At 44.9% G+C, this 27,890-nt stretch overlaps 1 protein-coding gene across 2 annotated transcripts in view; it reads left to right on the plus strand.

Moving 5' to 3' along the window:
* The window catches only part of CACNA1E (calcium voltage-gated channel subunit alpha1 E), a 444,647-nt gene that overhangs the window by 400,290 nt on the left and 16,467 nt on the right, over window positions 1-27,890 (plus strand). For both annotated transcript variants that reach the window (XM_083445434.1, XM_083445435.1), the window contains 7 exons: window positions 1,618-1,783; window positions 3,103-3,230; window positions 14,417-14,513; window positions 18,456-18,561; window positions 22,188-22,295; window positions 23,465-23,565; window positions 24,565-24,671. In XM_083445434.1, the coding sequence (XP_083301560.1) occupies window positions 1,618-1,783; window positions 3,103-3,230; window positions 14,417-14,513; window positions 18,456-18,561; window positions 22,188-22,295; window positions 23,465-23,565; window positions 24,565-24,671 (813 nt within the window). The remainder of the gene's footprint in view (window positions 1-1,617; window positions 1,784-3,102; window positions 3,231-14,416; window positions 14,514-18,455; window positions 18,562-22,187; window positions 22,296-23,464; window positions 23,566-24,564; window positions 24,672-27,890) is intronic.

Here is a 27,890-nt window from a genome sequence, read left to right on the forward strand (position 1 = left end):
GATAGTTTTCTGTTTAAATTACATTATAGTCCAAAGGCTATTCATCAGGAAATAAGGATTTGTTTTAAGTTTTTCATGTGTGCTAAAACTCAGTCTAAGTTTTTTTTAAAAAAATTGTTTAACCACATCAGTTAACAAACATGGATACATATGCTATAATGTTATTGTTTCAGTTAAATAAATTGTTTAAATTGTTACTAGTGATTATTTTTCTCCTTCCAATAAAGTACAGCAGAAAAGTTGTCGAAATATAAACAGTTAACTTATGGAACCTCACAATAATTTCATAATTATCTGTCTATGTATTTCTAATAGTATAACCAAATCAGTAATTTTTGATATAACTGTAAAAGCTACTCTGAAAATTTATTAGTCCAAAAAGGAAACCTTCATCTGGTTGTAAATATTAAGATTTATACCAGCAAGAATGAGTCTTTCTGTAAAAAAAAAAAAAAAAAAAAAAAAAAAAAAAAAGATTTAAATCAAGTCTTACTGACTAGTGATTTAAATTGTGATTTAAATTGAATTGGTTTAAGTCAAATCCACCCTGATGGTGCATGAACTAGGACCACTGCTTTTTTGGGACAGCAGATCCTATTCCCCCCCACCCCACCTGCCACACATAGACACCCTAAACTACCATATTTTTCGCTCCATAAAGGTAAAGGGACCCCTGACCATTAGGTCCAGTCATGACCGACTCTGAGGTTGCAGCGTTCATCTCGCTTTATTGGCCGAGGGAGCCGGCGTACAGCTTCCGGGTCATGTGGCCAGCATGACTAAGCCGCTTCTGGCAAACCAGAGCAGCGCACGGAAACACTGTTTACCTTCCCGCTGGAGCGGTACCTATTTATCTACTTGCAGTTCATGCTTTCAAACTGCTAGGTTGGCAGGAGCAGGGACTGAGCAACGGGAGCTCACCCCGTCACGGGGATTCGAACCACCGACCTTCTGATCGGCAAGTCCTAGGCTCTGTGGTTTAACCCACAGCGCCACCCGCTTCGCTTTCACTCCATAAGACAACTTTTTCCCTCCTAAAAAGTAAGGGGAAATGTCTGTGCGTCTTATGGACCGAATGTGTGGTCGATCGCTGGCTCCCTTTCCAGCCTTACCCCCTTGGCCAGGCCTCCATTGTTGAATGTTCTGCAGACAGAGGCTGTTTGTTTCCCCAGCGACATGTGACTGGATGATTGGACTATCTGTCTGGAAACTGTAGAAACGTCTCCCTTTCCTTTCCTAAAGAAGCTGAGAACTGTGAGTTGAACCCCATAAAAACAGGATTTTTTCCCCTTGCAAAGTAAGCTCAGCAACTTTGAGCTGATCCTAAAAAAGGGGGCTTTTCCCCTTTGCAAAAGAAGCTGCACAACTTTGAGCTTATCCAAAAAAAACCACGGTGCTTTCCCCCTTTCCTCCTATAAATATTAGGTGCGTCTTAAGGTCAGGTATGGCTTGTGGAGTGAAAAATACAGTACTGCTGGAATCAAAGCGCAGTCTGCTCCGATGTGGCTATGCCTTCCACTGAAGCAGCGGAGGTTGTCTGATGCAAGAAGCAATTAATTGCGAGGGATTTGGTGAACGAAGCAGTAAACTTGGAAGATGTGTTTGTTCTGCGTGCAGGAGCGCCACAGGGGAGGCGTGGCAGGAGATCATGCTTTCATGCCTGGAAGGGAAAGGATGTGAGTCGGACACCACAGCAACATCTGGGCAGAACGAGAATGAGCGATGTGGCACAAATCTGGCATACGTATACTTTGTCTCCTTTATCTTCTTCTGCTCCTTTTTGGTGAGTCTCACTTTCCTTCCCCTTTGCCCCTAATGGAATCCAGAAGGATCCTCCACATGGAACAGAGAGAGAGAGGATTTCGCTGTCATTGTGCCACATACAGGAACCTGCTTGACAGTATTTTTTCCCTCTTTTTCTCCATCTATTTATATTCCCTTTTGCTCTCTTCTGTCTCTGCTTACCCCTGTCCTCTTTCTCTTTTTGGATGGATGAGCCTGTCAATTTTGGTTTCTCTCAGTTTCTCATCTTTCTACACTTAAAACTCGGATTGCAGTATTTCCACATCGGTTAGCATGTTTTTTCTGAAGGGTCTTGTGTGGTTAAGAATGGTAGACTCGTAATCTGGTGAACCGGGTTCGCGTCTCCGCTCCTCCACATGCAGCTGCTGGGTGACCTTAGGCTAGTCACACTTCTCTGAAGTCTCTCAGCCCCACTCACCTCACAGAGTGTTTGTTGTGGGGGAGGAAGGGAAAGGAAATTGTTAGCTGCTTTGAGACTCCTTAGGGTAGTGATAAAGCGGGATATCAAATCCAAACTCTTCTCCTTCTCTTGTGAAAATAGGTCGGGATCCTAGTTTACATTTCTCCCGACAGACACATGTTTGTTTGCAACTTTGCCTCAATGCACACAGTTTTTGAAAGCGATTTCCCCTAACAACATACTGTCAGGGAACTGCCATCAGTGCCGGAGGGAGAGAGCAAAATCCAGAGGGATTCCAGAGAGCGTCCCGGGATTGGGAGAGGCAGCCCATCTTCTGGGGAAGAGAATCAGCGTAGCACCAGTGGAGAAGGGGGGCAGATGGGGGAAGCGGCGAGACGGCCCCATGACTCCTTGCCAGGGACCAACGGGGAGAGTAGGGGTCCTCCGCTGCCTACGCCCTCCTTGCGCAGAAGGCTTTCGCGCAGAGAGAGTAGGAGGAGACTATGCGTCAAAGAGCTTCTTTGCTGGAAGAAGTTTAAGAAACGCCCACTGACGGATTATGCAAGCGATTGAGACAGCCACGGGTGAGTGGCTGTCCGGACAGAAAAGGTTCACTCAGGCAACCCAGCCAGGTGTTTGCTTACGCACGAGCAACCCCTAGAACCATTACACATACCTTTCTCTATGTTGTTTTCACTAATATATGGAATTTAACCACATGTTTCCCCAATGTGTGCTTTGGTTGCATCACAAAATGAATTATGAAATATGAATTTCAAAAGATATTGTGTGAGGTGAGGACTTATCAATTCGGTAGGTTTGCATTGAAATGTGAACTGTGCCAATTTCTCTCCAGACTTTCCTTGTTACACGCTCTTCTTCTTTCCTCCCTACTTAAGATGCTCAATCTCTTTGTGGCTGTCATCATGGACAATTTTGAATACCTGACTCGAGATTCCTCCATCTTGGGACCGCATCACCTTGACGAATTTGTCCGGATTTGGGCAGAGTATGACAGAGCTGCGTGGTATGTAGGCGCCCCCTGTTTTTAAGCCCTCTGCAAAATCTGTTTAGAAATGATGCCCAAGACAAACAGGATGGAAGGGAATTAACCCTTCAGGCTCCAAATGTGCCTATGGGAAGCCGCCTAGAAGTTGCATTGGAAGACGTTTTGCTTACCCAAACAATGCAGAGTTTGAGCTGGTCTGAATTAAGGGTTAAAGCTCAGGTTTTATTTATTAATATTTTCTGAGGTCAGGGTTTTCTGCATTTTTATAGTAATGCTTTTTGTGAGCTGCCTCTGGGAATCCCATGAAAAAAAGAGCAGTTTCACATTTTATGAAGCAGTTGGGTCTGCCAGAGATGCACCCATGTTTCTTGCGGCAAACATGCCTGATGTGAATGACAAACAAGTATCCTATACTAAGCGCACTGAGGATGAGCCGTGGTCTGATCAGAGCTCTGGTGTGTGCAAGATTGTGATTTCTTTTTTGCTTTTATTGTGGCATCTTTTGGGGTCTGCAGCATGGAGATTGCAAACAACTCCTTGCACACACTTCCACATCTGAGTGGCCACCCTCTGGCTGGTGGTCTTCACTACTCCCCCCACCCCCCCAAAAAAAGTTTCAGGCATGCTTCAGAAAATATTGTTTTCTAGAATGTCTCCCATGGGCATTTCAACATACTTGCCTGACCCCAGTGCTTAGCCTGAAGTGGCGTTGACATTTGTTTGCCGCCACAAGTAAGCTTTTGAGACCTCAGATTTCCTGCCAGAGAACTTGAAAGCCTTTTTATGTTGATCTTTCTCCAAGAACTGGCTTGGACCACCCTGAGATTCCAGTCCTTTTAAAATCGGCATGAATGTTCACAAATCTAGAAAAGCGATGGGTCCTCTCTGGAGCTCTTGCAATTCTGGAATCTCCCTAATTGCCGTGAATCTGCCTTTGCCTACCTGAAACCTAGTTTTATTGTTTTACCTGAATTCATCCAGTTTGCTGTGATCCTGATATTATTAGTTTATGGTGCGTGACCTTTTGTATTTTTTCGGCCATAGTTCTTTCTTCCTTTGCAACGGTGTAAAGCAGTGGTGTCCAATCTTTTTTCAAAGAGGGCCAGATTGGATGAAGTGAAGGGCCAAGTTGTTGAGAGTTTTTTTAGGATTTTACCCCATGAAATGAACTGCCACAGGGGCCGGAATAAACTGACCGGTGGGCCGGATTAGGCCCCTGAAACGAACTTTGGATATGCCTGATGTCAAGCCTTGAATGTAACACAGAATATGGGTTATAAAGAGCAGTTGATCTTGATTATCACCTTTGAAATCAGAGCTGAAACACACAGGAAAAATTCTCAACACTGTAGCTCTCATTAGGCTATTCCACTTATGCCATACACATTGGGGGTTGTATCTTTTAAATGTCCCCATATATAAAAGATTTCTGCACATAGATATCTAGAACATCAGGAACTATTGCTTTAATACGCTACATTTGTGTATGTAGCTATATTATTATTATTATGGAGGATCATTCAAACATATGGTCCCTTACCATCAGCCTGAAGTGGTAAATACCAGCAAAACCCATCACACACAATGAAGGATGCTTGAGCCCACCTTTAAAAGTAAACTGACCCAATTTACATTTCCTGAACTAATTCATGAATTGGAATGCAGCTATCCTTTGGTTTTTGCACTTCTCCAAATATTTAGTCTCAAAAAAGTGCCAAAAATAGTATTTTAGGCTCAAGTGGATATAAAAATGTGCATTTTGAATTAAGGTGTGTACAAAAAATGCATGTCTGAAAACTTTGTTTTCTTGTGGTGGTGTTTTGTTTTTGGTTTTTTAAAGCAGAATATTTCAGTAATGGGAAGCACTTTGCATAGGCAATTTGGATAGGCATATTTTTAGACCAGTCTAAAAATGTTTTTAAATAAATAAGTAAACAAATATTGTGGCATTGGGTACTCATTGGCAAGGGCCTACTTATCAAATAGCACGGCCATGGGGAACCTCCAGTCCATATGCCTAAATCAGGTGCGGCAAGGCTCCTAGGCCACACCCACCTGTCCCACACGTGACATCATATGTGATGTCATAGATGACATCATAGTAGCTGATTGGTAGCAGCTGCAGACCCAACTGGGAATGCCTGCACTCAATTCAATGGCTGCAATGGGCACCAACTGCAAACCCCACTTTGGGCAGGGATCTGCTCTGCTTGAGAGCGCCAGTCTCAGAAGGGCTTTCCTGAGACCCAGCCCACCAGCTTTATTCTGCTTCCTGCCCCTGAAATAGCTTGTGAAAAGTTAGGAATAAACATATTTGTATTTAAGGTCCCACAGGCAAGCATATCTACTCTTCTGAGCTCTGTATCTGCTTTTAGTAGCATCCATAGCTGTCGACCTTCCCTTTTTTTGCGGGAAATTCCCTTATTCCGGCTCCGTTTCCCGCTGCTTCCTGCTACTATCCCGGATTGTTAGATATCCCATAGACTGTCTCCGGGGCAGGTGAGGCTGCTGATCCCTTATTTTCAAATCTGAAAGTTGACAGCTATGGTCGCATCAGACTGTTCTTTTCATGGCGCAAGCTCATTTTGAGCAGGAATGTCAAATTTTCTTGAACAATTGAGGAGTTGATAGGATTAGTTAGGGTTTAAACAAAAGGGAAAATAATAATTGGCTTTTTCTTGGGGGAGGGGTAATTGGGGTGTAAATTAAGGTCACCAGAAATCCCCGTTTCCCGAGGACAGTCCCCAGATTTACAAATCAGTCCCCATACAAAATCCATTGAAGCTGAAAAGTGTCCCCGAATTCACTGAAAAAAAATCTGGTAACCTTAGTGTAAATATAAAAATTGGTTTACCTTTTCTTACCTTGCCCCCTCAGACTCTGAAATTCCTACTGCTATTCCCCTAGCAGTCTTGCACTTTGCTCAGACTCTCTTTTTGAAAGTTGGCATTGCTGTGAGAAGTCAGGATTATTGGATATCCGCCTTCATATTTGGCACACGTTTGCTTAATCGGTCTATTTAAAAAACAGCGTAATGATTGCGTTTCTGAATTAAAGTGGTAATTTTAAGTAACAACAAACAGGGGTGAGGAGCCTGCGGCCAAATTTCCATCCTCCCTGACCATTGTCTACGTTGGCAGGGGCTGATGGGAGTTGAGACCAAAGGTTTTGCACCTCGCAAGCCACGATAGGCCAATTCTGCAACCCATGACTGGAAATTTGGTTCTCTCTGGGCTGATACAATTGTCTTTGGGCTGTAACAGGTCCCATGACTGTGTCCCCACATACACAAAATGTGCGTCTGCATACAAAACTAGCATATCAGCGAGAAGGGCTCTGTAGCCTAGCTTTCTTCCTGATATTCTGGCTTTCTGTCTGGTCAGATACAGATATATTTGTATGGGCAGTTTTTTTACGTGAGAATCAGGGCACAGATTTATCACCTCAGTGAGAAACAGGCCAAAGTGGGGAAACAGGATTAAATAGGAGATCCATTGTGAACTTCTTCACACCTCTCCTATGGGTCATTTGCCAGATAGGAAAACTGTCGAAGGAATGGGAAAAGAATGAGAAGATTAAAGTCAGATTTCACTGTGAAAAGTGAACATTTCTCACTGTGCAACTCTGAGCAACTCGTTGACATTTCCTTACAAAACTTTCCGCTTTCAGAAAATGGGAACGAAACCGATTTAGCACCTCCAGAAAGGTGTTTTTTTTTAAAGAATAATAATAATAATAATAAAGTGTGTTGACTTTATTTAAATAACCAGCTTTGCAAAACTCTTCTGGCTGATCCAGGGACAAGGGTCTGTATGTGGGCTAAGATATGCTGCATCTTTTCTCAGCCTCAGATCAAGACAACTTTGACCCTTTCGTACTCACTTTGTGGACAAATGGGATGGGATCCAACACTGTAGAACCAACCTTCCCAGTCAGAGCAGTATCTATCTTTTCCACAAGCCACTCAGAGCTTTTTCCGAGCTGGAGACGGAAGGGGAAAGTTGCACATCTCTGGTGCCATCAGTTAGTTTTGCACTTGCATCCTCTTGCCCGTTTCCTGAGCAGCCCTATTAACGCACCTGTGCTTCCTTTCCAGTGGCAGGATCCTGTATAAGGATATGTACACATTAGTACGGGTGATCTCGCCTCCTCTGGGCCTGGGAGAGAACTGCCCCTACAGGGTGGCGTACAAGGTTTGCCTCCCGATCCCCAGCCACAACCCGGCAATGGGAACATCCTGTTAAACCCCTCCTTCCCGACCCTCTGCTCTGCCACCACTGCTCCTCATCAGGCATTGCTTTAACCTGAGTTTAAAGAGATCCACACCCTTTCAGAACCAGCAGCTGTTGGGGCCAGGAAGGGATGGTGGGGAGAAGGCTTTGGTTTGTCTGCCTAAGCTGCAAATTCATTCTGGTCCTCTAAAGGTTTTCCTTCCTTTCTTTTCTTTTGTGGGTTGTGTCTCCTGCGCACGGATAATACACCCGGGAAGCACAACCTTTGCCTCTCGGATCAGAGCCCTCTCTGACGGCACATCTTTTATCTTCCGAGTGGGCATTGCTATTGCTCTTTAACCAGTGCGGCTACAAAAAAATGCAGAAGAAAATGCGAGGCAAGGGGTTGAGGGACAAAAAGCAAAGCGAGGAGGACATGGGGAGAAAGATGTCATCACCAGAGACTCGGTTGTGAAGGTGTTACAGTTTTAAGCACAGGAGCTCTGGTTATCGAATCTTGCACTGTTTCTGGCCCTCCAGAGTAAAGCCATTGGGGTTCACGATTTATCTCCTAAGACTGCTATTCAGTTTGCCAGACTCAACATCCTGATTTATGCCGAGCTCTTGGTGACATCTGCTGTACCCTGAGGGCTCATACAGCTGACTACTCCTCATCCAAAAAGTTTTAAAACCCCACTCAACAAAGAAAACTAGTGTGTCAGGTGATAGAAGGCTAATCTAGAAGAACCCTTGCCCCCAATATCTATTTTTCTATGTGGAAGGAATATTTTTTATTTATTTTTTTGTATGAAAGAAGACTCTATCTCCCATGCAGTCTGAAATGATGCAGACTGCCATCTCAGTAAGACCTTAGGCCCTAATGAATGTTTATTTGAAAGCATTGCCCGATGTGGCTATCTCTATTTTCCCTATACACACACACACACACACACACACGTGTCAAATTCTTATTTTTTTGACCTGACAGATTGTTTGAAAGCATTTAGACTGTTCTTATATTTTTGCAAATTACAAGCTCTGATCACTTGTATTTCTTGAGAGCTTTGGCTGTTTATTCTTTGCAACCAAGTCATTGTCAGTAAACAATGGTTTCAACCTTCATTATGCCAAGGGGAAAAAATACTCAGTTTAGATGAGGACTAGGATTAAAGTTTGTTCCATCCCTTGTATTTGAGTAAACTTCAAAATAAATAAGTAAAAACGCAATCTAAGTTGTCATCTCCATAAGAGAAGCTGCAAAAGAACCTCAGATTTGTGTGTTATTCCTTTGCCAGTTCCAAAACTCATTCTTGAAACCCACTCCCGATGATTTCTATTGTGATTTAACAAATGACAGCCAAGATGGGTTAACCTTACAGAATAATTAACTCTGTAAGTTTAGCAAGTGTTCAGCCTCCACATAAATACGTCACTGATTATTTTCCTGGTGACATTATGGTGTAATATACTCTTATTACACATGTGCTAGAGTGAATCATTTTGTCTAAAATAAGACATAAGCTGTAGTGTATAAGCAAAAGCAACAACCTTTGGCACTGGTATGAATGGCAAAAGGCTACCAAATTTTGTCTGGTATAAACAGCTGTCTGTAATATTATTGTGCAGTGTAAATGGAGCCCCTTCGCAGCCCTGAAAAGTAAACAAACCAGTCATTCTTTGTTTCCTTTTGCTTTTAAGTCCTCCTCACCATTGCTTTCTAGGGCTAAAGATGTCTAAGAAACAGCATCTTCCGTTCCCTTGACACATCACCCAGTAATGTTGAGGTTGTTTAGGAAGCCCTTGTCTGAGACATATTTCACTCTTTCCTTGGTCTGAAATCTGCCGCAGGTACAATACAATCGTTCCATCATGTTCAAAACAAATAGGCTTCTACTTCAGTGTGTCCCTTTTAATAAAGAGCTGTTTCAAGAGACAGGGTTATGAGAAACCTTGCCTTTGATATTGTACAGGAATTGCCGCTCATGGGACAATGTGCTTCACAAATCACAACAATGCATCTTTGCAATACGTTAATGTTTGGGACCATCCTTCATGGTTCTTGCACTGCTTCCCTCGGCGAGGGAAGAACATGTGGTATCAGCCCATGTTTTCTTTTTGCACCAGATGCCTGGGTCTTAAAACGCATCTTTCATAGCTAAATCAAATCTTTTGTTGCCTTTCCGTACTCATGCAGTTCAGTTTCAGAAAGCATTAGAACTTACTGCATTCCATGGTTGACACTCACAACCCATAGTGAGTTTACAGAACTGCCTTTTGATCATGGAGAGATAATAGAAATCATGTAGGTTTTCTCCCAACTTGGCAGCAACAGCAAGAACAATTGGTTGTTGTTGTTGTTGTTGTTGTTTAGTCGTTTAGTCATGTCCGACTCTTCATGATCCCATGGACCAGAGCATACCAGGCACTCCTGTCTTCCACTGCCTCCCGCAGTTTGGTCAAACTCATGCTGGTAGCTTCGAGAACACTATCCAACCATCTCATCCTCTGTCGTCCCCTTCTCCTTATGCCCTCCATCTTTCCCAACATCTGGGTCTTTTCCAGGGAGTCTTCTCTTCTCATGAAGTGGACAAAGTATTGGAGCCACAGCTTCACGATCTGTCCTTCCAGTGAGCACTCAGGGCTGATTTCCTTCAGAATGGATAGGTTTGATCTTCTTGCAGTCCATGGGACTCTCAAGAGTCTCCTCCAGCAGCATAATTCAAAAGCATCAAATCTTCGGCGATCAGCCTTCTTTATGGCCCAGCTCTCACTTCCATACATCACTACTGGGAAAACCATAGCTTTAGATATACGGACCTTTGTTGGAAGGTGATGTCTCTGCTTTTTAAGATGCTGTCTAGGTTTGTCATTGCTTTTCTCCCAAGAAGCAGGTGTCACCATCTGCAGTGATCATGGAGACCAAGAATGTAAAATCTCTCACTGCCTCCATTTCTTCCCCCTCTATTTGCCAGGAGGTGATGGGACCAGTGGCCATGATCTTCGGTTTTTTGATGTTGAGCTTCAAACCATATTTTGCGCTCTCCTCTTTCACCCTCATTAAAAGGTTCTTTAATTCCTCCTCACTTTCTGCCATCAATGTTGTGTCATCTGCATATCTGAGGTTGTTGATATTTCTTTCGGCAATCTTAATTCCGGCTAGGGATTCAATCGGTTACAGTCATCAAAAGATCATTGGGCAAGTTGACAGTTACCTGTGTAGCATTTACTGTGTACAGGACCAAGGCTTGGCCAGATTTTCACTGGCATTTGGCTTTTCTAACATTTTGGAAGAAAAAGGCTTTTATCCAAATACTTGCCATTTTTCTATAGTCATGAAAATCCAATTGCCCTTAGTTTTCAACTTCACTTATTCCACAGTCGTTTGCCATCTCTGCCCCCACAATGTCCTGTCCTTCTGTTTCTCACAAGATTTTACTGCAAGGTCTCAGAGCTATGATTTAGTTCATTGCTCACCACAAAATTATATATAATTCCCAGTTTGAAATGTTTCACTCAGGGCTACAGACCTAATATCTGGGGGAGGGAGAAGGAAATCAGATTTGAACATATCTGTCTTACTTTGAAACTAGCAGTTTTTAGGGAGGGAGAGCATTTCAAGGCCGGTCCTTGGATAAAAACATCAACAAGCCAAGCTCCCCTCGAATGTAGAAGTTCCCGTAAAAACTGTTTTCATGATGCGCAAGCCACCAGAAGGACTGCCTAGACATGTTAAATAAAGGGCCCATGTTTAAAATGGGGGAAGGTGGACATTACAAATGATCAAGTACAAGACAAACAAAAAACAAGAAATTAAGAGACTTGAGAGTCCCATGGACTGCAAGAAGATCAAACCTATTCATTCTGAAGGAAATCAGCCCTGAGTGCTCACTGGAAGGACAGATCCTGAAGCTGAGGCTCCAGTACTTTGGCCACCTCATGAGAAGAGAAGACTCGCTGGAAAAGACCCTGACGTTGGGAAAGATGGAGGGCATAAGGAGAAGGGGACGAGAGAGAATGAGATGGTTGGACAGTGTTCTCGAAGCTACCAGCTTGAGTTTGACCAAACTGCAGGAGGCAGTGGAAGACATGGTCACAAAGTGTCGGACACGACTAAATGACTAACCAACAACGAATGACCTCTACAAATAATACAGTTAATGTAGATGTAGCTCTTAATGTGCTCATATTTGCTTAGTTCAAAGATAAAAGGAAGGCCTTTGGAGCAAGTTCAAAGACCTGACTTAGGAAGTAGGAGGCAAGTTCCCAGTAGCAGAAGTTCCCAGTGTCTCCTTCTGGGAACAAAGGAGAAATGCTTAGCTTTCCACTTTGAGAAGCCCTTTCTAAGCACCTTGGGATAATTTTCTCCTGTATCATTCTTTCTTTCTCTGTTTGTCTGTCTCATCTGCAAGCTAGTAAGAGCATCCATGATGAGAATATGGAGAAGTGGTCTTTATTCTTCTTCTCCACTGATCCCCATACTTAGAACCACTTAGAACCTATATCATTCTTTCTTTCTCTGTTTGTCTGTCTCATCTGCAAGCTAGTAAGAGCATCCATGATGAGAATATGGAGAAGTGATCTTTATTCTTCTTCTCCACTGATCCCCATACTTAGAACCACAGAACCACAGCATTGTAGAGTTTCAAGGGACCTTGAGGGTCATCCATAACAGATGGCCATCCGACCTCTGCTTAAAAACATCCATGGAAGGAGAGTCTACCACCTTCCAAGGGAGTCTGTTCTACTGTCAAACAGCTTTTACTGTCAGAAGGTTCTTCCTGACGCTTAGTCAGAATCTCCTTTCTTGTAACTTGAAGCCATTGGCTCAGGTCCTACTCTCCAGAGCAGGAAAAAACCAACCATGTTCCCTCTTCCATGTGACAGCCATTTAGATATTTGGAGATGGCTATCGCATCTTCTCTCAGTCTCCTGGGGAAAAACCATACCCAACTGCCTCAACCATTCTGCATAAGGCTTGGTTTCTAGACCTTTGATCATCTTGGTTGCCTTCCTCTGCACAATATCCTTCTTAAATGGTGGTGCCCAGAACTGAACACCGTACTCCAGGTGTGCTTTGACCAAGGCAGAATAGCATGGTACTTTTACTTCTCTTGATCTGGACACTAGACTTCTGTTGATACAACCTAGAATAGCATTAGCTTTTTTTTTTTTTTTTTGCTGCTGCATCACACTGTTGCCTTGTGTTAAGCTTGTGGTCCACCAAGACCCCTAGATCCTTTACACATGTCCTACTAGTAAGCCAGGTGTCCCCATCCTATATTTATGCATCTGTTTTTTCCTGTCTAAGTGCGGAACCTTACATTTCTCCCTATTGTTAGGCTGGGCTCAGTCCTTCAATCTGTTGAGTACATATTGTGTCCCGATTCTGTCTTCTGTGGTATTAGATGCGCTTCCCTATTTGCGGTGACATCCGCAAATTTGTTGAGCGTCTTCTCAATTCCTTCATCTAAGTCGTTTATAGAGGCGTTGAACAACAACAACTAGCCCAGGGCACATGTCAGTTTTTCCCAGGAAGATGAGGAAGAGCTTAAAGATTCCAAACAAAGCCCCCAAGTCAGTAGTTGTGCCTTTTCTACTGGAAGTCCACATAGCTGTTCTCCATGAAGCTCTTATGCATAGGCTGATGAGACGCTGCAATGACAAAGTTACAAAACAGGGAGTACTAGCCAGGGAGTAAATTCAGGTAGGTAGCCGTGTTGGTCTGGCACAGTCAAAATATATAAAAAAATTAAAAATTGTCCACTAGCACCTTAGAGACCAACTAAGTTTGTTCTTGGAGCAAACTTGAGAGCCAGTGTGGTGTAGTGGTTAAGAGCGGTTGACTCGTAATCTGGTGAACCGGGTTCGATTCCCTGCTCCTTCAAATGCAGCTGCTGGGTGACCTTGGGCCAGTCACACTTCTCTGAAGTCTCTCAGCCCCACTCACCTCACAGAGTGTTTGTTGTGGGGGAGGAAGGGAAAAGGAGATTGTTAGCCGCTTTGAGACTCCTTGGGGTAGTGATAAAGCGGGATATCAAATCCAAACTCTTCTTTTTCTTCTTGGTATAAGCTTTTGTGTGCACGCACACTTCTTCAGGTAGCCAGGGGGTGTCCTTTATGGTTACTTTAGAATGCGGGGAGCACAAATGAACCCTGAACCTCAGAAGGTCAAAACAGCTGCCTCTGCCGAGACTCTTTAAACTCCAACCAGGTGAAACTTGAAGCCGCATGTGAGAAAGAACCAGGGGGCGGGAAGAGCATGGCATGTAGAATTTTCTTCCTGCTTTTCTTTTCTTAGCCACTTAGCATGCCTTTGCACCAGTGCATGGTGGGAAAGTTCTCCATCCCCAGGGCTGGATGGAAGCAAAAGAAACACATTCCTTTGAGCCTGGTTCACTACCCTCCTATGCAAGGTGATGCTTTCCGGTTGCATAGGCACTGCCAGAGGCGGGCGGTACATGCCACTTCAGCCACGGGTTATGCCACAACGTGAATCTCAGGACAGGACTTGGTGGGGAAGAACGCAGGCTCTGCCAACAGCTCAGGTCCTGCCCATTCTCTGACGTCTGCACCACCATATCCTGAATAACCCTTTGTTGGAGTGTTGTGTATCTTGATTTATATACCACTTGCACACAGCCCTGGGAACGAGGTGGGGCGATGGCACGACACCTGCAAGGGGAAACCGGCCGTAAGACACCAACGCCAGCCAATATGTATGGGAAGGCTGGCAAAACACGCCGGTGCCATTCTTGGGTCTGTGTGAGGGGCGATATAAATCCACATCAGCACAGGCTGTCATGTATGATTTGCATTGATTAATGGGTTTCCTGTTCTTTTCCTGTTTTGTCTGTTCTTTTCTCTCTTCTGTTCCCTGTGTTCTGTTTTGTTTGGGGGCATTTTTGGGGTCTCTGGGAATGCCTTGTTTTTCTTCCTTTCGTTCCTCTGCATCTTCCTCCCTTTCCCGTTGTCCTCTTTCCCCTCCATGACCAGTGGCCGCATCCATTACACTGAGATGTATGAAATGCTGACTCTCATGTCCCCACCACTAGGCCTCGGGAAGAGATGTCCCTCCAAAGTTGCTTATAAGGTAGAACAAACCCTTCTTTCCTTTATGGGCTGCTGGTCAGTGAGAAATGGGGGACACATTAGCATGGGGTGGAAGTGCGGGTGGCTGACCGTATGGGGGGGGGGAAGGAAGGACTATTTGTTTTTTTATGGCTACCGAATGCTCACAAACCATTAAGTACTGGTCTGCTTGCACACTACGAAATACTTACCTGACACACAAGGTGCGATACTCTGCAATGGAAGCTGTTATAGGAGAGGAATGTATGTAATGTCAGTGTAACTAAAGTGAGCCTGAAAGCTAAAGTGATCCCTTTTCAGCGTAGGAGACACACAGTGGTAATAGGGGGTGTCTTATACATGGGGGTGTCTTTTATAGACGGAAAAATACAGTAATTTTTAGCTAGTACACGTAGTTATTATGCTATCGGTTCTGAAGAACAGAGAGACTCACAATAAAGTATGAGAGGCTTTAGATTAGCGGTAGAGCAAATGTTTTGTATGCAGAGGATCCCAGTTCCATCTGCCCTCTCCAGTTCAAAGCCCTTTGGGATATGAGATCGTAGAAACCCACTGTCATACAGAGTGAATGTTACTGGATCAATGTGCCAGGGGGCCTGACTCCATAAATGGTTCACACAAATCCTTCTGTGTGTTGAAAGACCATGTGGAAGAGCTAACAGGGCCAGAAGGTCTAGGCAGGTCCACTTCTACCACACTCCTTCAACATCTCTGTGTTTAACAGATGTCAGAAGGCGTTTTATATGCATACAGGTGTACATGAACAGAAATCCTCCAAGCAAGTAAGGACCCTGCTCAATTGTTTCATCTGCACCTGCTTAGAACACCTTCTGCCATCTGATGGGTGGATGTGTTTTTCAGCACATTTATGAGGCATTTATGTTAACGCTCTGAAAATAAGTCACCTTGCAGCAAGATGGTTCATTATATCAGAATAAGTTCTGATTATGCAACGTTCGTTAAGGCTATGGTCCTCAGCATGTTTGCATGGGAATAAGCCCTGTCAAGCTCATTGGGACTTAATAGCAAGAAGGTGAGAACCTGCAGCCTTCCAGATTGGTTCCCATCAGCCCCAGCTAGCTTGACCAATGAACAGGGATGGTAGGAACTGTAGGCCCACAACATCTGGAGAGCCACAGATTCCCCACCTCTGGTGAGTAGCATTGCATAGCTGTTGGCATCCATCTGTCTTGAGTGACAATGGAGTGCGCCTCCAGGGGTGAAGAGAATCTGCAAGAGAATCACAGCACCTGCTGTGGCTGCAGAGACCGGTAACTTGTCACTGCTGCCTCCTGTCTCATATCCCAGTACGTTTCCAGGCACAATTCAAAGTATTGGTGCTGACTTTTAAAGCCCTAAATGGCCTCGGCCCAATATACCTGAAGGAGCGTCTCTACCCCCATCATTCTACCCAGACACTGAGGTCCAGTGCCAAGGGCCTTCTGGCAGTTCCGTCACTGCGAGAAGTGAGGTTACAGGGAACCAGGCAGAGGGCCTTCTCGGTAGTGGCGCCCGCCCTGTGAAACACCCTCCCACCAGATGTCAAAGGGGAAAAAAACAACTACCAGACTTTTAGAAGACATCTGAAAGCAGCCCTGTTTAGGGAAGCTTTTAATATCTGAAGGACTATTATATTTTAATATTTTGATGGAAGCTGGCCAGAGTGGCTGGGGAAACATAGCCAGATGGGCAGGCTATAAATATTATTATTATTATTATTATTATTATTATTATTATTATTATTCTGCTGCATTAGCAGCACTGAAGTGACCTCTCTAGGGTACAAGCCTGGACAGTGTGTATGGAGGTCCTGGGCTGCCCAGAAGACAAGACCCCACTCTCGGCCTCACTGATGTGGTCCAAAGTAAAGCAGAGCAATACATTTGGCACTAGCTTGTTTGCAGGAGTTGCCAGAAGGAGGTGCACAAGACATCATCCAACTGTCTTAGGGACTCCACTCCAGATTTCTGCAGGGTTTATTCCTTAACCTCTTCCTCTCCCAAAGATGTCCGGCAAGGCAGCAACTATCTGCCTGATAGAGTTGAAAACTGAAACCTTCCAGAACATGACCCTTCCAGCTCTCCCCTTCTATGTTAACCAGCTAGCTCAATAAAATATGCCGTCCTTTACAGTCCTGAATGGCATATATTTAGTTCCCTTGTGTTGGGCCATATGGAAAACTAACTGTAAAGATTATAGGCAAGCACTCTAAAAACGTGCAGCTCAATCTGTGTTGACTGATGGAAATACAAGGAAGGAAGGCTGAAGGCTGTAGAAAGAGCATGAAATATTCACCAAGCTGAATTGTCTTCAGACTTTTCATGACTAGAGCTCATGACTTAACAATTGCATGGTGCACTCATGCAGCCTAGATGGCCAGAAACACCCAGCTCTGGAACTGAGCCACAGAGGGATCTGTGATGTTCGGAGTGCTGTGGTTGACTGCATTAAGCAGCAGTCCTTCAATCCTTGTTAGTAACAGAAAGAATTTGCAGACCAGGTTCTTAGAGGCCATGATCTGGTGAGAGAACGCACCATTCTGGAAATTCTGGCATCCTGTGTGCATTCTGTGACAGGGTTGCAGCCAAAGCTTCAGGACTTAGACACGTTTGAGTTCAGATTGTACAAGAGAAGAACTGCTGAAAATATATCATTTAGCCGTTCAGATTTGCCAGTCTGTGGCATTATCCAGGATTTTAGTTTCTGTTTACGGCAGCGCTTACTTGCACTCACGCTCACCTGTTGCAAGAAGCACACAAGGGGGGAAAACATGTTGCACAAATAGAAGCATGTTTACAGTGGTGCCCCGCAAGACGAATGCCTCGCAAGACGGACAACCCGCAAGACGAAAGGGTTTTCCGTCTGCAGAGGCGCTTCGCAAGACGAATTCCCCTATGGGCTTGCTTCGCAAGACGAAAAATGGCGAAAATTTTCGGGGTTTGTTTTTTTTTGCTTCAAAACCCCTTATTTTGAATCGCTAAGCTGCTAAAAGCATTTTAGCAGCAAAACCGCTAATCCCCCCCTTAAAAAGCCGTTTTTAGCCCTTTTTTAGCCAATAGCGCTAATAGCGCTACTCCGTCAATGGGCTTGCTTCGCAAGACGAAAAAACCGCAAGACGAAAAGACCCGCGGAACGGATTCTTTTCGCCTTGCGAGGCACCACTGTACTACTTTTGAGCCTGAATTTCACCTAATGGTTTTGGGTCGATGGTGGCTCCGAAAGGACGAGGTTGGGTGAATAGGTGTGGCGGGGGGAGCACAGAACGATATACAAAGCAGTCTGTACACTCTGGGAAGTGGATTTGGCCATTTCAGTCTCCCCTCCTGGGGGTAAAAGGAGCATGACCTACCCACTCCTGCCTTGGTCATCAGTTTTTCTTCATTTGCACCCGCTCTTTCTCTCTCTTTCCTCCCGCTTCAGACTGGAGATGGGTTCAAGCCATTGCATGGGCAATCATGTTCTGCAAGCATAATCTTTCTTCTGAAATAAATTAAACGCAAACTCAAAAAGGGGGCGCCAGGATGTAGCTGGGTAGCAAGTTTATCGCAGAGAGGCCTGAGTTTGTATCCTGGGGTGCAAGATTCAACAAAATCGGGGGAGGGGGCAAGAGACAAAATGGCTCTGATAAAGATGGAGATACAGATCCCCCGGGGCTGTCTCTCCTTTGCAAAGTCCTATTTCTTGCTCCAAGTCAGTAAAACGACATGTAGGCTTGACAAGATGAATAAAAATGGCAAAAGACAGCAAGTAGGCACACTGGGGGGGGGGGGGCGTGATACCAGCTGGGGGGGGGATGGAGGGGGCGATCCTTGCCCTCCTTTTTGGCTATCCTCCTTGATGCATTCTAAGCCCTCTTTTCTCGTGTCTCCCTGATACGTTTTTCGATATTGTTTTCTGCCTGCTTCCCCCACCCCCGCTTCCCCACCCCCACTCTCTTGTGCAGAGGCTGGTCCTGATGAATATGCCGGTGGCCGAGGACAACACAGTCCATTTCTCCTCCACCTTGATGGCGCTCATTCGAACAGCTTTGGACATTAAGATTGCTAAAGGTAAAGCAGCGGGGGCAGGGGGCTGAGATGGAACAGCCAAAGGGGCCAGTGCTTGGGAATCTTGCCAATCGTCCAACGCCTGAGAATCCTGCAGGGGAAAAAAGCTGTTTAGGCAGTCTACTCCATATCCCTCACACTTCAGAAATGGTTGGGTGAATATAAAGGCTGTGTACAAGCTGTACCTTTAAAGTACATGGCCTCCCTCAAAGAATCATGGGAAGTGTAGTTTGCCTACAGTTCTGAGCATCCTTAACCAGTGGCATAGCAAGGTCAGGTGGTACCTGGTGTGGAAAATTTCTTGTCCCGTCCCCCGTCCCCCATTCAAATTATTAAAAGAAGGAAAAATAAGATACAGTGGCAAGTGTAATTTTCTGGTTTATTTACTGCACATTGTGAGCATAAGCAGCTTCGGCTTAGCAGTCCAGGAGGTCGTCCACATGCGCCCCGGAACCCAGCCACTATTGGCGGCCACCTCGGTCTCCACAGGCCGCCTCAGCGGCCCAAAAAAACCACCTGCTGCTGGTGGGGGGCTAAGGAAGTTGGCCTCAGCAGAATCAGCCTTTGCCTTGCCTTTGCCGTGCTTCCAGCTGATTGGTCAGCTGGGTTTGGGATGGGGCAAAGGCCCCAAGGCAAGGAGGGTGGCATTCGGGACCCAGGAAGCCCCGCCCACCTCTCAGAGAGGAGCTTCAATAAGTTTATTTTAAAAATACTTATTTTTTCCAGTTTGTCACTCCCCTCAGTGGTGGCACCCCGGGCGACCCGCCCCTACCGCACTCCCCTTCCTACGCCACCATCTTTAACAAACCACAGTCCCCAGAATTATTTATGTGCTGTAAATGTGTGGTATGTACACACCAAAGCACGACATTTTAAGAGCAGCAAAGTACATTCCCTGCCCCTGTGACATACCTACCTTTTCCCCCAGCCCTGGGACAAGCACCAATAAATCCGTTCTCCAGATATTCAGCATAAATTAGGAACACACTGGCCCTTTTTCTCTTATAGATGTGATGGGTGCCTATTGGCTTGTCACTTCCTGCGGGCGCTGAAATAGTGGGGCATCTGTCTTCCCATGTTGTTTAGGGATATCCACAAAGCTTTCGCTTAGCTTCTCCCAGGGCTTCACAACTTTTCCGTTCTTAATCTGACCTAAAAACTAAATACACTGAAAGCAGTAGGCTGGTGACAGCAGGTCTGTGTGGGATGGCTTTAGGATCAGAATCTGAATGGAGCCACCAGGATCAGCTTTTTGGGATTAACAGAAGGCTTGTGTGGGTTACAGTAGGCCTGGTATCTTAAACGAGGGACCGGCAGTGTGTATAATAAGATAATTTTGAAAGTTGTATGTAGGACTTATGTAGGGGGGGAGTAGATTTCCTGCATTATTGACACCAATGTGTCTTAATTCCCAACCATTTGAATTTTACTTGCAGCTCTGAAAGAACTGTTGGTTTTGATACCTGTTGTAGCTTTCTGAAGCTCTCCTGTATGTGAAAGGATCTAATCTGGAGCGGGGGGCGGGGAACATTTCTGCCCTGCAGGTTGGGAGGTGGAAATTAGTTTTGGCAGGGATGCCAGGACTTGACCCCTGCAGAGCTAAACTTGCCAGACCGTTGCTAAATGAAGACAAGTTACTGTCAGGTGCTCATCCTACACTTGAGTGGGACCCTGGCAGAGACACATGCCCGACTGGCATGTTCTCTCCCTCCTGGTCGATCGTTCAGGAGCTTCAAAAGCTTTCATTAGCCTGAACATCACAACGAGCGATGCCAACAGACATTAGGGATCCGCAGAGTCTTTGCAGCTTGCGTAACAGACCTCAGCAACTCAGCATTTTGGCTAATCTACTTTATTTACATATAAACACACACGGAGCACTGCAACATGGCTCCCCCTCTCTCTAGCATCAGACAGCAAAGAGAAAGAACAAAGGACAATAGTCCCACTTCAAGGAACACAGTAACACAAACATCCTGTCTCCGCCACTTCCCACTCTGTGGAGTCAAAACATATACCGTCATATGATAGACAACAATCCCATGACTGCAATCATGGAGCAGGAATTCTAACAGTTACCATGACCTTGTGCCCACAGTCTCACAATGGGAGGAAAAATGGTAACTGTGCCAAACCTTGATGCCAGGAGTCCATTCATTTTGGCTGACCTTGGTATCTAGTTAGAATCTGTGGGTGTTTCTCTCCCAGGACCATGAGGGCTGAGTGAGACATCTGATTTTGGATGTCATTAAGGATACCCTTTTTAGCTATTTAATTTGTTGTTCCAGGGAGAGGTGCTTCTAAGATTCTCTGCTTCTCGTGCCAAAATAACTTGGCCAACACTGGGTACCTTATCTTGCGGAGTGGGACATGTCTTGGGCTAGCTCTCCACCCTCCTCTCCATCAAGAGAGGGGAGGAGTCTTGTCTTTGATGCTCTGAGCTTTGGAGGTACCCGAAATCAGCCATACTTCTTCTGAGTGCCTCCAAGGCCCAGTGTTGACAGCAGAAGCTCTAGATTAAATATACTGTATATGGTTGCCCCTGTGCATTGATGGGCCTCTGTTGATGTTTGCGTTCAGTTCTGTACTGAACTCTTCCCTTCTCGGTAATTCTGTATTTCTTCCTGCTGTGGCACTGTGGTATAGTGGACCAGAGGTCTACATTTGGGCCAGGTATTCTGGGGTTTGAATCCTTGTACAGTCATGAGGCTGACTGTGTGGCCTTTGGGCAAGTCACGTGCTCTCAGCCTCACATATTTCACTGTTGTGGTCAGGATAAAAAATATGAAACACACCCCTCCACCCACCTCACATCCACCTGAGTTTCTTTTTTTTTCCTTCAAAATTTTTATTGATTTTCACAAAATTATAAACACACAAACACATAAACAAACATAAATCATAACCTTATTAAAACTAATCTTATTAACATTGTTTAGTGACTTCCTCGTATCCACCTAGTTGAATTTCAATGCATATCATTTTAATGATTTTTCAAATCAGTATTCTTATAAAATTAACTTAATCACTTAACATCTTTCTTTCTTTCCAATTCAGCATTAGACATATTAATTAATCACGTTGCATATTTAAATCCTAAGCCTATCTGGCAATTGCAAGCTTTTTCTAATTAGATTAACTTAACATATTTAACTAAATAATCATTAAATTTCGTCCAGTCTTCCTGGTACTCTTCCTCCTTCTGGTCACGGACTTTTTCAGCCAGGTTGGCTAGCTCCAAAAAATCCATCATCTTCATCTGCCATTCTTCCACTGTTGGTACTTCTTGCATTTTCCACTTCTTAGCTAATAAGGTTCGGGCAGCAGTTGTGGCATACAAAAATAATTTAACAGCTTTCTTCTGCAATTCCGAACCTGTTATTCCAAGAAGAAAGGCCTCTGGTTTCTGTATAAATGTATATTTCAACTTTTTTTTCAATTCATTATAAATCATTTCCCAGAAGTCTTTCACCTTGGGGCAGGTCCACCACATGTGATAGAAGGTACTGCACATCCACCTGAGTTTCTTTGGGAAAGAGTGGGGTACAGATCTGATTGGTAATGCGTGCCATTGTCTAGCATTTATCTGAGCAGTTTGTTCAGTTTCATTTTGACCCGCTTTCTCCTAGGTGGTGCAGACTGGCAACAGCTGGACTCCGAGCTCCAGAAAGAGATTTTGACCATCTGGCCTCACCTTTCACAGAAAATGCTGGACCTGTTGGTGCCTATGCCAAAAAGTGAGTTATTGTTTAGGCGTTGCGGCTGCAAGGTCCCCATGATAACAGGACTAGGATGGTGAAGACTGGAAGAAGTAGGAAGCTGTAGATGGTTGGAAGGATGGATGGATGCATAGATAAATATGCTTGATTGCCAAAGGGTTAAAAAGGAAAGGGAGATAAACGATCACATTTACCTCCTGATTCTTGGCCATTTACTTTGCAGATATTTTATACAACTGTCAAGTGCTTTTTTCTGGGGGTACGCAGGGGTACACATACCTCTAAACATGTTGTGGATATAAGTTTGGCCTCATTGAGGGGCAGTATTTCAATATGAGTAGGAAAACGAGAGTACCCCTAAACATTTTTTTTTTTTTTTAAAGCAATGTGACCATCTATCCTCCATCTTTAGGTCCCAGGCATAAACATGAGAATGAAATTCTGAAGTATTTTCTTGCTAATTCTCACCTCCAAGTAGCCAACCTTTGGAGCAAGTCACACACAGAGAGAAACACACACACACACACACACACACAGTGGTGTCACAATGGGGGTCAGGGGGGCAGTGCGCCCCAGGCGCCATGTCTGGGGGCGAGTGACAAGAAGGCACCCTGCGGGGGCTCGTGACGATGCGAGCAGCCATTGCGCTGCCACAGCTGCATATGGAGGATCCTCTGTTTGCGGCAGCCGCGAGCAGAGAATCCTGGCACCGTCCGTATGGCGCTGGAGCGGTGCTGCCGGCAAACTGCTATGTACAGCGCATGTGTGGTGTCACTATGTACATCGCATGCATCGTACGTAGCGATGCCACACATGCGCCCTACGTAGCGATGCCACGCCATGCCCCGGGTGTCATGACTCCTTTCTTCGCCCCTGCACGCGCGCGCGCACACACGCACACACAGTCCTGCAAGAGGAGTATTCTGTACACTTTTAAATTCATTTTTAGCAAAACAAAAATTAGACCTGAACAGAAAGACACATTTTTCAGGAGGTGCCTCAAACAGATATCCAATGGCACCTCAAGATTCACAGAGTAAAGGCCGTTCCTTTCTGTAACGAACTTGTGTGGTTGCTTCACAGCCATGCAATGACAGGCATGCCCCTGATTCAACTTTCTACACAGCTGCTATTACACCTGAAGAGCGTCATTTCTGTTAACGTAGAACTCTGCCTTTTACTTCCAGCTACGGACCTGACAGTTGGAAAAATCTATGCAGCCATGATGATAATGGACTATTATAAGCAGAGTAAAGCTAAAAAACAAAGGCAGCAACTGGAAGAACAGGTACAGGTCCACTGCAGCAAGTAACAGCAATCCTACGGCATTGAGGGTTGAAAGTTTATGGAAGGTCAACATGGGCAGCTGGGGGTTATTTATGCAGGAGATAAAAATGACTTCCAACCTATTGATGCATTCCATATCCAGTTTTTCATGATTGCCTTAACTGTTAGGCTTGTTTTCTGCTGTTTCTCCAAGGAGCTCATCTTGACTTATGTACAGTTCCCAGCTAGCCTTCCATTCAGGCAATTTACAAGGCAATGGTGGCCCTAGGAATAAACGGGCGGGGGCAACACAGAAGGGGGTCAACTGTGTCTCTCATACTGGATTCCAGAAGGAACAAACCATAGCATATGTCACATTAATGCCTCCACCCCCGGGGGGGGGGTACATTCCCTGAAGTGAATGCCATTGATTGTGACATCCCATTCCACCTCATATAAACCATGCTTACAGCCTTACTGTAGTTCATGAGCAATGGAGAAGGCATGAGTTGTCTTATAAGTAACCACAAAGGCTTAGAAATTCCCCCCAGTGCAGATCATCTTACAGGACCAGATCAGATTGGGGAAAACTCTAGTGGTTCCCCCCTCCTTTCCCCTGCAGTGGTACCTATTTATCTACTTGCACTGGTCTGCTTTTGAACTTCTAGGTTGGCAGGAGCTGGGACAGAGCAACGGGAGCTCACTCTGTTGCAGGGATTCGAACCGCCAACCTTCTAGTCGGCAAGCCCAAGAGGCTCTGTGGTTTAAACCACAGTGCCACCCGCATCCTATGGCCAGAGGAAGAGAGGGGAGGGCAGGGGAAAGGATTCAGCTCACTCACACCTTTAGTTGTAAGATACACACACCCAACCGACTTCAGTTGTGCATGCCGAAGAGGTGCAGTTCCCTATCACAACTAGATTCACCCTTAAGAAACACTGTGTTGTTGTTTATTTACCAATCTGTATTTTGAACTGAGACTATTTCCCTCTCCCCTTTTTTATTATTATTTTGAATTCAGAAAAATGCCCCAATGTTCCAGCGCATGGAGCCTTCCTCTCTTCCTCAGGAGATCATTTCTAATGCCAAAGCTTTGCCTTACCTCCAGCAAGATACCCTTTCAGGACTGTAAGTGTTGATGTTTGAGTAAAACGGCATGTCCATGCAGGCATTTCTGCGTATTCGTGCTGCGGTTGTGTTGTTTTCTATATAGCACTAAATATACAATGTGCTCTTCCCAGGCTAAGGGTGGGAGAGAATTATAAATTTGGACTTTCTGTGATCAGCAGGGGAGGAGAGCATCTGTGGGAGAGTTGTCCCGCCTGCAGTTTAGCAAGGGAGAGGGACAACTGATAGACTGTTCCCCTCCTCCGCTGCAAGAAAATAATCCAGTTTGCATTTTAACATGGGCCTGCTTAATTTGCACTCCACAACCAATACAAGAACCGTCATTCAGTTGTCCTTCGCAGTTTGCATTTTGTGAGGCAGCTCTCCAACAAATTTATGCATGCAAAATGGGAAGAGGAAGAGGAAGTGCACACACAAAAAATGCATGCTGGAAAATTGCTTTCAAAAGTGTGTGTGTGTGTGTTAGTCACCATAGATAGCTCAGTTGGTAGAGCGTGATGCTCTTAATCTCAAGTGGGTTTGAGCCCCATATTGGGCGAAAGATTCCGGCATCTCAAGGGGTTGGATTTGTCCCTTCCAAGTCTACAATTCTGTGATTCTACATGAGGCAAGACTGCATATGCTGGGAGAGTGCAGATCTTTGTGATACCGCAAACTGATTGCAGGAATGGGGCAAAAAATGACTGAAGAATGGAGAAATGAGAAGCGGAGGAACCAGAATTGACATAAACATCTTTCCGTATTCCAAATGAGGCACTTGACGTATGACGGCCATACGCCATTCAACTGAGTTTACAGGTGATGTAAAAATTGGGGTTTGGCTTTTGCTGCCCAATTCCCCATGGGGCTCTGAGTCCCCCAAGTCCATGATCGGTCAGAGAAGAATGGATGGAGGCAGGATCCAGTGGAAAGCAAGACAGATATTTATTTTTCTGTTGCAACAGAGTTCACTTCCCTCCTTTCAAGGAGGGAGAGACCCTGAACAAAAGTGTGCAGGAACCTTTAAAGACTTTGGACATTGCCCAACCCCCTTAGCCAAAGACCACTCCAAAATCATCATAAATACATCACAGAAGGAGGCGGTCTACAGCAGAAATCCGGTCTGCCAGGATACCTGATAATGGTCACTGATTGCATTACCTGTGCAGCGTGGCTATTCTTTGGTGATGGTTAATATTTTAGTTCCTGAATCCAGGTCACTGGCTCACCCTATTCATACACAAATATGCCCTTAAGACAGGATTTGTAGGTGAAAAGACAATGGGAAGCCTTTCCCCATTTGCCTCCCTTACTGCAGAGGAATATTTTGAGGTTAATGGGAGAGTCAAAATCGCTTCAGGATTACTCTCCTGTACTATTTCAGAAACATGGTTTATATCATGGGTAGGCAACCTAAGGCCTGGCGGCCGGATGGGGCCCAATCGCCTTCTAAATCCGGCCCACAGGCTGTCTGGGAATCAGCGTGTTTTTACATGAGTAGAATGTGTCCTTTTATTTAAAATGCATCTCTGGGTTATTTGTGGGGCATAGGAATTTGTTCATTCCCCCCCCCCCAACAAAAAAAATATAGTCTGGCCCTCCAAGGTCTGAGGGACAGTGGAGTGGCCCCCTGCTGAAAAAAAATGCTGACCCCTGGTTTATATATTTAGATATGTGTCCATTTATGAATATTTATTCTACATTGGAGACCTTAGAATTCTTATAACACAAGCAGTTCAGACAATATTGCCATCCCCTTGTGGAATCAGCCGATATTTTACCAGCGACTGTTGCCTGTTTTTCCCTACCATGGAAAATCCGATTTGAAAAGAATGGAACCGTAGCAAAAACTCCACAGGTGTGGCGGTTCCTTGTTGCTATTTTCCCTTATTTTTCTTCAAGCGCCTCCTGTTGGTTTCTGCCTGATTAATTGCTTCCTCTTTCCACTGCTGCTAATCTGACCCCCCCTCCAATTAGAGAATTCCTGTTGCTTCGTGTGTATGTGTGTGTGTGTGTGTGTGTGTGTTTAATTACTCTTGCTGCAAAGGAGGAAGGAATTAGTTTCTTAGAAAGGGCAGAACGTTAACTCTTCTTTTAGCGGAGAAAATTCACAACCAGAGAGAAAGTCACTCTGCATGAAGTCCTTTATTGTTTTCTGTGGCGTGTGCGGGCAGAGGGGTGGGTGGAGAAGGAACAACTTCTAGAAATGATTAAGTAACCATGAGGAGGAGTTGGGAGAAAGGTGAGGAGGCTCGCACCTGCTATGTGACCAGAATGTGCATGCAGGGAAACAGCATATATCCTCTGCTGCAAAATAAAAGGGGAAAGCAACAATTAAGAGAATGCTACCAGCTAACAGCATCTTAAAAAGTAGAGACATCACCTTGCCAACAAAGGTCCGTATAGTTAAAGCTATGGTTTTCCCAGTAGTGCTGTATGGAAGTGAGAGCTGGACCATAAAGAAGGCTGATCACCGAAGAACTGATGCTTTTGAATTATGGTGCTGGAGGAGACTCTTGAGAGTCCCATGGACTGCAAGAAGATCAAACCTATCCATTCTGAAGGAAATCAGCCCTGAGTGCTCACTGGAAGGACAGATCGTGAAGCTGAGGCTCCAATACTTTGGCCACCTCATGAGAAGAGAAGACTCCCTGGAAAAGACCCTGATGTTGGGAAAGATGGAGGGCACAAGGAGAAGGGGATGACAGAGGACGAGATGGTTGGATAGTGTTCTCGAAGCTACCAGCATGAGTTTGACCAAACTGCGGGAGGCAGTGGAAGACAGGAGTGCCTGGCGTGCTCTGGTCCATGGGGTCACGAAGATTCAGACACGACTAAACGACTAAACAACAACACCAGCTCACCATCTGAAAGTGCCAAAAGACGTAACAGAAATGACCAATAAATGGGAGACAAATCTGAATTGGGTCTTACCATAAACTGGCAAGCACATCATTCTAGGGAACAGAGGCAATTGTGGGTACAGTGCTATCAGCAGTGTTTTCCGTTATGGAGAGACTCAGCTTGCCCCCAATATAATCCACAGAAGATGCAGAATTGCAAAGAAACCAGCCCTGATCATGAAGGCTGAATGGGAGAAAAGGCCAGAATAGCCCCTGGTTCCTTTTCCATTCCTCCTCCAAAGTTTTCCAAATCCTGTGCTATGTCAAGGCATAGCCTCTTTCCCTGCCATTCAAAGTCTGAATGTGGGAAAAACAACAACAATCCATTGATAGCATT

This window comes from Podarcis tiliguerta, assembly GCF_965153285.1.
Source record: "Podarcis tiliguerta genome assembly, chromosome: 6".
In the NCBI taxonomy this organism is placed as follows: Eukaryota; Metazoa; Chordata; class Lepidosauria; order Squamata; family Lacertidae; genus Podarcis; species Podarcis tiliguerta.